The sequence below is a fragment of the Austrofundulus limnaeus genome, unplaced genomic scaffold (genome assembly GCF_001266775.1).
Source record: "Austrofundulus limnaeus strain Quisiro unplaced genomic scaffold, Austrofundulus_limnaeus-1.0 Scaffold8, whole genome shotgun sequence".
NCBI classification, from domain to species: domain Eukaryota; kingdom Metazoa; phylum Chordata; class Actinopteri; order Cyprinodontiformes; family Rivulidae; genus Austrofundulus; species Austrofundulus limnaeus.
Genome location: NW_013952410.1, coordinates 2,897,833 through 2,905,214, shown reverse-complemented (window position 1 = coordinate 2,905,214; position 7,382 = coordinate 2,897,833). Strand labels below are relative to the sequence as shown.

The following is a 7,382-nucleotide window of genomic DNA, read 5'->3' as shown; positions in this document are numbered from 1 at the left end:
TTTATTGAACTGGTTAGCAGATATTAGCTTGTGGAGCATATATACAGATCTGTTGAATCATGCTACAATTTAACACAAACTATTAAATATTGCAGTTTATTTGTCTTCTGATTAATATTTAGACCTACAGAGTGTAAAATAATATTATAAATGTGAGTATTTTTAGGTTTCTGTTAGAGGAACCTGACCTGTTAAGAAGATGTTAGCTAATAGAGACAAGTTTCATCCTATAACCAGAGAACATTTTCTAACTGTTGCCTGGTAAATATAAATATTATTTTTATGACAGTAAGAAGAAATAATAAATATACTTTATTACTAGCTGAAGTCATCATTTTTCAACTAGCTAAAGTCTAATTTACAGGCTGACTTCAGGTCTGGTTTAGATCATTGTTATTTATAAATTATATATTTTTTCTGGTATAAGTCTGATGTTTTACATGATTGTTGAATGAAATTAACATAGTTACTAATTTATTTTAAAAACATGACAGATAATCTGTGAAACAGGCTTAACAGATCCGGTTCAGCTTGCTGTTTATCTATTAGTTTCTATGGAGGCTGTAAGATGTTGCCCTTTTTGGACGCCATTTCTGCTCCTCCATGCTGTCACAGACGATACCAGTGGACCGTAAGGGCRGKGCTCAGTCTAGTRTTCTATATTTAAGTCTATGTCTGATCCACACAACCAAGAATGGTCTGACAGTTAATAATAACAGACTTGTTTAGTTTATTTTTAAGTCTTTACATTTTCCTGTCTGAAGTTCGACCACATATTGTTAATGGTYCATCTTTTAGGCTTTTCTGCCAATTCACTTGGAGACAATCTTACCTCTAGTAGTAAACAACGTTAATAAAAGTTTTATAGCTTGAACTCCAGTTCCTGCAGTCTTGTTTGTATGTGCGTAATGGACAATTCCTCCTCTTGGAATTAAGTATGGAGCAGATTATATTTTTCAGTACTGTGGTGCTGTCTTCTTTCCTAACAGGAGGGTATATGTTATATACCCAAAGTTCCCTTCCGTGGAGCTCCCTGCAGCGACGCAGCTGGAAAACAGAAACCGTACAGGTGGATCATGAAGCAGCTCGGCAGCTCGTCAGGCAGGAAGTGGGATGAYGAGCAGAAGGCTCCCTATTTCTATTACAAGGTGCACACTTTTGTTAATAGTTAATTTAAGTTAATCCTTTTGTAGTTGAATCTAGGAGACATTGCAGACTGAAGGTTATTCGAGTAGATTAAGCTTTTGTTCTTTTTATTCATTCATGCTAAGACACTCCATCTGCATCCCTGAAAGCGACGTCCATTTTTTCTATTTCTCTGTTTTGCAGGACCAGGCCGGGCAGACTCATCAGCTCTGGTACGATGACCCTCAGAGCATCTGCGCCAAAGCCAACTATGTGACRAGTAAAGGCCTGAGGGGCATCGGCATGTGGAATGGCAACATCTTGGACTACAGCGATGATCCAGTTGCCCAGCAGCAGACCACCCAGATGTGGAACGCCCTGTTTGGGTGCTAACTAAGCTTCATTTACACCTGCTGCTGTAAAGAAATAATTTAGGAAAAGAACAGTTTTGTTCTCTCCTCAGGGATGAATATTTGCACTAAATCATCAATTGTTGCTTTTCTTGCTTGTTTTCTAAATTGATACGTTAAACCTTCTTTTAACCAGAAAAAGCCTGTGATTTTTTTCTACAGATGTTTTCATGTTTTTCTTTAAATTAAGATATACACACATTCTTTTCATGAACGAACTTTTTTTACTTTGTTTATAAGAGCAATTTCGAAAATAAAATCACAAAATAATTCAATCTTTTACATAAAGTTTGTCACATTTATTTTCTAATGTCAGAACAGTCATCACACTGTAGATGAAACTTTGAGTTTGTCTCGTGTCGTGTTTCCCATCAGTTCTGGATGAGACGATTGGCTCCTTTTCTGAGTCAGCTCGGCCCTCAGGGCTCTCAGCTCTGTAGCAGCCTGCTTCCTCAGCTACACGGATGAAGAAATGTCTTTACATTGGGTTTAAATTGTGTTCAGAGTCAAATGTTAACAGTTAAGAGGAAAGTTACCTTCATTTCTGTTAGTAGCTTCATTTTGGCATCTTCTACTTTCCTCCTCAGGTTGTCGATCTCACAGTTCGCCTTCATAATCTGAATGATGATCTCATTCTGAAAGCAGAACAATTTATAGGACATCAGTGATGGGAATAAAAAAAAATTCACAGGATATGATAATACTCAGCTGGTCGCTGTGATCTGAGTATTTCTGGTAATGTATTATTTTTTTCACTTAAATCTAAATCTTAAGTTTTTTCTGATCATGAGATTATAGCATTTTGATTAGATAGTATTGTGATGAAAGCATTTGGCCTTCTTGCTTAYAGTCCGATGGGGATATTCTAAGCATTTGGTTGCAGTTGCTCTGCTAGACCTCTCCTCATTGTGTGATTTTGTTCAAACCTTTTCCAAAGCCTTCCTCGGTTTCCCTCTGCTCTCCCTGGCGTGGAGCTGGTGCAGGACTTTGCTGTAAAAAGTATCCAGTTCTTGTTTGACGTGTCTCAGTTTGTCCTCCAGCGGTGCTGTGGCCTTTTTGGTTTCAAAGTACTTCTTTTTCCAGCTGTCACGTGCTTGACATTCAGAGAGAAGAATTCAATTGTTACATATGCAATCTTAGCACAAAGAGTAAGGTCAATTATGTTTGGCAGATTGTTTCTTTGTTGTAACAATGCTTCTCAACAATAAATCTTGCCCTGTTGGAAAGCCTGTTAATTTTCCTTTTAAATGGGGCCACATTTGTAAGGAATATGCATGTGGGATGAGCAGCAGAGCTGGGTATGTGGATTGTGCACATGAACAATTTGCCAAATCTCTGCCAAACCGTTTATTTTGCTGCTGCTGTTATTGACTCTTGTTTTGATCTTCTGGTAACCCCAAGTGCTGCCAATCAGGTGTGCAAAATAAGGATTTACTGTCAAGAAGCATTGTTGCAAAAAAAAATATATATATATAGCAGTCTACCAGACAAGTTTTATGTTTATATACTGTATACAGTATGCAGTATATAATTAGGGGTGCAAAAGTACTGTACATGTACCTGTATCGAACCGTTCAATACAGTGCTTTAGGTTCAATACACACTTGTATCGAACGATACAGATTTTTAAAATTTATTTTATAAACTTGTCTTCTGAAGATGCTCTGTGTTGTAGGATCAGTGGATCTGTGTTCGACTACTCTATCTAGGCTGTATTTTCGAGCGCAGATCCTCCGAAAAACTTGCTGTTTCAGCAAAATTGAAGTTTAAATTTAATTTAAAAACGTACTTTTGAGGTTAAACAAATGTTCATAAATAATTTCAATAAATTACAAGTTAAAAAGGGCATGGAAATTTTGGTTATTTGTATCAAAAACTATGAACCGTGAGACTAAAGTTCCGAAACGAATCGTGAATTTTCTGTATCATTGCACCCCTAATATATATATATATATATATATATAAAGACAGTTGGGATTTCATGTTTCTGGCTGAACTAAGTGGAGATCATCCAAAGTTTTTGTGTGGCCACCTTGGTTCCTGCGATGTCTGTTCTGGGCCAACAAGTCTTTCCCTTTTCTCAGGAGCTGTTGTCTCGTCCATTCTAGCTGCTTCCTCTCTTCCTTCACCAGTTGGAGTTCCTGGATTAGCGTCTCTTCTTACAGAAAGAATACGTGTTTGCTGTATTGAATCGGAGGAGCGTTGAAACTGAGAGCGTGACCTTCTTACTGTTTGCAGGAAAGACCAGAGAAGCGGTTGTTCTCTTGGCGACAGATGCCAGGTCTAAACCTGGAGGTGGGGTCGTACAACAAGCAGGTCGTGAGAAGACAGACTGACTTTCTGACACCTAAAAACAATACCAAAGAACATATCAGATTGTTCTCTGTAAAAACCGAACACTGAAATGTATTTTGTTTGTTTGAATGGCGTTACCACAGCTGTTTGTTTGCTCCTGAGCGATGTCAGTGTGTGTGCATCTTTGGATTTTCTAATTGTGCAAAGCAGAAAAAAAAAGTTTTAAAGAAGTGATGAGAGTAGTTGGAGTCCTGCAGGACACGGAGTACCTGTCTGTGAGGGAGAAACATGAGTCCCTCTCTGCTCCTGAAGGCCCCATTCTGTCATGTTTTGTGTTTTTGCAGAGTTCCTCCTGAGCTGAATCAGCTTCGCATCCGTCTAAAACTAGATTTATAACCAGGAAATGCTTTGTAAAGTAAGCAAAGTGGGATCTGATAATGTACTAAAGATGGGCCCACTGTTTTGTCTTAATTCTACCTTTTTTCAGTGACATAAGCTGCAGCAGTCTCGGATTGTGAGACTTCCCCTCTTCTCTTCTGATGGAGCACAGAGCTTCGTTCTCTCCCTCTGAAGAGCTGCAGCTCTGATCCTCCTCCTCCCCGTCCTCCCCCTCCTCTTCCAGCCCGGAGGGAGGAGGTGGCTGCTGGGAACACTGGGGGATGTGAGGGAACCTAACGGGCTCCTTTGTCCCTGTTGGCACGCCGCACGTCTTGGGAGGGCGGAAACAGATCTGCTGCTCTGGGGAGCTGCTGCTGGTGTCCGTGGCGAAGGACTGGGAGCAGAAACTGCTGTCTGTCTCCTCGGCGGACAGCAGATAGAGCTCCGGCTGAGCAGCCTGCCGACGGGTGACAACAACATTCTCACAGCAGCTGAACAAAAGCAACAATCTGATGAATGGAAACAGTTTTACGTACATAAGGAGGAGCGAATGTTTTCACTTTCAGGTCCTCCTCCTGTCTGCTTTTGACCTGGAGAAGACAGATGCAACAAACACTGCAGTAAAACTTTTATWCTCAGCAAACTCTTTACAAACTTCAGTGTAGCCCTCCCCCCCATGAATAGAGCACAGTCTGTGAAGCACAATCAGCTTTACAAAAGGGCATTTAACTACCAGCATCACTCACCAATGCCAAACTACGACCCACACATCTCAGGAAGAAGTATTTCTTGATGCTTGTCTCGCTGCCAAAAAGAGCTCCTAGTTGACTCCTCAGAGTTTTTAACGTGATGTCGGGATGAGCCCTAAAATCATGTCGGAGAGAGGAGAAACATGACCACACTTGTGTTTTTAGTAAAGCGTAATACACATTCCAACGATGACACTTGGCTGAGTATGTAAAAGATGAGCAGGGTCTGTACAGGAAGTTTTGCTTTGACCTTAGATGGCAGTGTGGTGATGTGATGGAAGGACAACTTTTATCACTAACATCACTGCAGAGACAGCATACTTAGACGTGCAGTCACACAACTGTTTAATTTGACATTATTTCATTAAACATTTTCATCAGTTTTACCTGATGAATCCAGCTGATATGAAACTCTCCGTGGCTTCCACTGGGACTTTATTGAGTTTCACATTCCACTGATCTCCTGGCACATACAGCACATGAAGCTCCACAAACTGCACAATCAGGAAATTAACAGATCGGTAATATTATTATTTTACAAATGTGTGATTCTTAAATATAAACCGAATTTGCAGAGATGAAAAACGAAGCCTTACCTTACAGCTGGCTTGTCTCATGCTTCCCTTTGCTCATCTCACATCCAACAAGAGGAAGGGAAGGAAACACAAAGAAATGGATGTTTTCTGTGTACTCGCTGGAAGACGTGCATTTACGTGCACTGTGAATACTGAGCCGCTCCAGAAGCAACCTGCTGTAATTAAACTGGGTCACCCAGTGGAGTTTCTTTTATGAGCGTGCCAGCCTTGGTTGCTCTGGTGCTGATGCAGGCTTGTTGGAAAGGAAAAACTTAAAACTTGTGATTAATTCAACTCCAGGAGAATTTAAACCCTGTATATTTTAAAGGTTATGTTTTTCACGAGTTTTTAAAACATTTTTAACAACAGCTGTATTTTCTACTTTGCATTTGTTTTATTAGTGTGAATTGACAGTTTCACCAGTAGATGACGCCAGTTCTTCGCATATGATGCTGCTTTCAGGGACAGTAGGATTTTAAAATACAAAGAAATTGTTCTTCCTGAAACAAATCTGTATAGAATTGTGTTTAAATCATAGAATCAAACATAACCTTTTTGGAAAAATAATGGATAAACTTTGGGAAACAAAAATAGATTTATCATGCTTTTAACACAAATAATTTAATTTCTAAGCACGGACTGCAAAATGCAATTTCAAAGACTTATGGAGAATAGTGCCTTTTAACATATGAACAAAAAAGTACAACCAGTTTGTTTTCGTTACTTCAAATGTCACAGTAATAAAAAATAAAATAAATTTGCTTAAAGTTCCGTATATAAATCAAACAGGAAACGCAGTTAATGTAATTTCTAATTGTAACCTGAAGGCAGCAGTCGCTGACGCTCCTACACACCGGAAACAGCGAAGAAGGGGGAAAAAAAAAAGATAGCGGGCCGGCTACCAACAAAGAGTTCTTTCCGTAAACATTCTTTTTTACTTTCGTTGCCTGAAAATTGAAGCCATTTTGACGTCGCAATAATGCCGGGGACAGCCAACATAATCGCGATGAAGAAAATTGTCCAACAGTTGCGTCTCGAAGCTGGCATCAACAGAGTTAAGGTATGTGTTGAAACTCTTTTGTTACTTAGTTTTACCCCTCTAGGGCGTGTCTTTCTTGGTCATAGTCTGTTAACATATTCTGCGCTGTTAACTAAAACATAACGAACAATTTAAGAGTTGTTTTAAAGCTTTGGTTGTTCCTCCCCCTCCACAGGTCTCCCAGGCCGCAGCGGACCTCCAGCAGTTTTGCCTTCAGAACGCCCAGCAGGACCCCCTGCTCAACGGCATGTCGTCCAGCAACAACCCGTTCAGACCGCATAGAGCCTGCTCTTTCCTATAGCACCGACAGGCCGAGCCCCGCCACTGTGAGTACCACCTCTGTCTTGTTCATTCGGGTCTACGAGGTCTTTTAACCTAACCTACAATGTAAATCCTGTAACTACTCCGAGCACTTCTCCCCAGTTCTTTCCCCTCTCTCATAGGCTAGCTCAAATACATAATAGGAAATTTAAATTAATTTATTGTCCTGTGTGTTTCTCTGTAAATTATCCTACTTTTACTTATTAGAAATTGAGCCACCACTAGTAGTTAAGGACAAATACTTAAAAGTGACACATGACTGGAAAAGTGATTGAAAAAGAAACCATGGCCTGTCAAATTAAGATACATATCGTAGGTTTAAAAAAATCTACATTTTTAGCTGTTAAATACATTTTGTTGTGTGCTTGGAGTCTCTAGGAGTGCAGAAATGTTGAATTTAGTCTCTCCTGGTGCTTTATAAATATCTTATATTTTTCAACTTGTTCTTTTTTTTATTTCTATGACATTTTCTGAAATATTACATCAGTGT

At 39.6% G+C, this 7,382-nt stretch overlaps 3 protein-coding genes across 5 annotated transcripts in view; 2 read left to right on the top strand and 1 right to left on the bottom strand.

Annotated features, from left to right (window-relative positions):
• The window catches only part of ctbs (chitobiase, di-N-acetyl-), a gene marked incomplete at its 5' end in the record, with an annotated part of 3,579 nt that extends 1,769 nt beyond the window's left edge, over positions 1-1,810 (top strand). Inside the window, 2 exon segments of the mRNA XM_014000121.1 lie at positions 990-1,148; positions 1,330-1,810. Coding sequence (XP_013855575.1) covers positions 990-1,148; positions 1,330-1,518 — 348 coding nt within the window.
• Positions 1,811-1,812: 2 nt separating this feature from the next.
• On the bottom strand, positions 1,813-5,951 carry spata1 (spermatogenesis associated 1). 3 transcript variants are annotated; one of them, XM_014000077.1, is made up of 12 exons: positions 5,554-5,929; positions 5,345-5,451; positions 4,955-5,072; positions 4,745-4,798; positions 4,308-4,665; positions 4,100-4,214; positions 3,969-4,023; positions 3,765-3,882; positions 3,568-3,690; positions 2,462-2,628; positions 2,072-2,170; positions 1,813-1,991 (listed from the first exon to the last, which is right to left on the bottom strand). In XM_014000077.1, exons 1-12 carry the CDS (start codon positions 5,572-5,574, stop codon positions 1,860-1,862), a joined length of 1,467 nt encoding a protein of 488 aa, XP_013855531.1. In that variant the 5' UTR covers positions 5,575-5,929; the 3' UTR covers positions 1,813-1,859. The 3 variants fall into 3 exon arrangements, with proteins under 3 accessions (XP_013855531.1, XP_013855524.1, XP_013855539.1); XM_014000070.1 differs by having other exon boundaries at positions 3,568-3,693; positions 5,554-5,928; XM_014000085.1 differs by having other exon boundaries at positions 1,923-2,011; positions 3,568-3,693; positions 5,554-5,951.
• Positions 5,952-6,366: 415 nt separating this feature from the next.
• The window catches only part of LOC106511406 (guanine nucleotide-binding protein G(I)/G(S)/G(O) subunit gamma-5), a 2,719-nt gene continuing 1,703 nt past the window's right edge, over positions 6,367-7,382 (top strand). The window contains exons 1-2 of the mRNA XM_014000170.1: positions 6,367-6,592; positions 6,747-6,897. Of these exons, the coding sequence (XP_013855624.1) occupies positions 6,512-6,592; positions 6,747-6,872 (207 nt within the window). The 5' untranslated portion in view covers positions 6,367-6,511 and the 3' untranslated portion in view covers positions 6,873-6,897. The remainder of the gene's footprint in view (positions 6,593-6,746; positions 6,898-7,382) is intronic.

Excerpts from the sequence above, each read along its gene's own strand:
- spata1 (XM_014000070.1), bottom strand. The coding sequence starts at position 5,574 with ATGAGACAAGCCAGCTGTAAG. Across the intron at positions 4,666-4,744 it reads AAACATTCGCTCCTCCTTAT|GCTGCTCAGCCGGAGCTCTA; the intron begins GTACGTAAAACT and ends ACCCGTCGGCAG. Across the intron at positions 4,024-4,099 it reads TGTTTCTCCCTCACAGACAG|AAAATCCAAAGATGCACACA; the intron begins GTACTCCGTGTC and ends TTGCACAATTAG.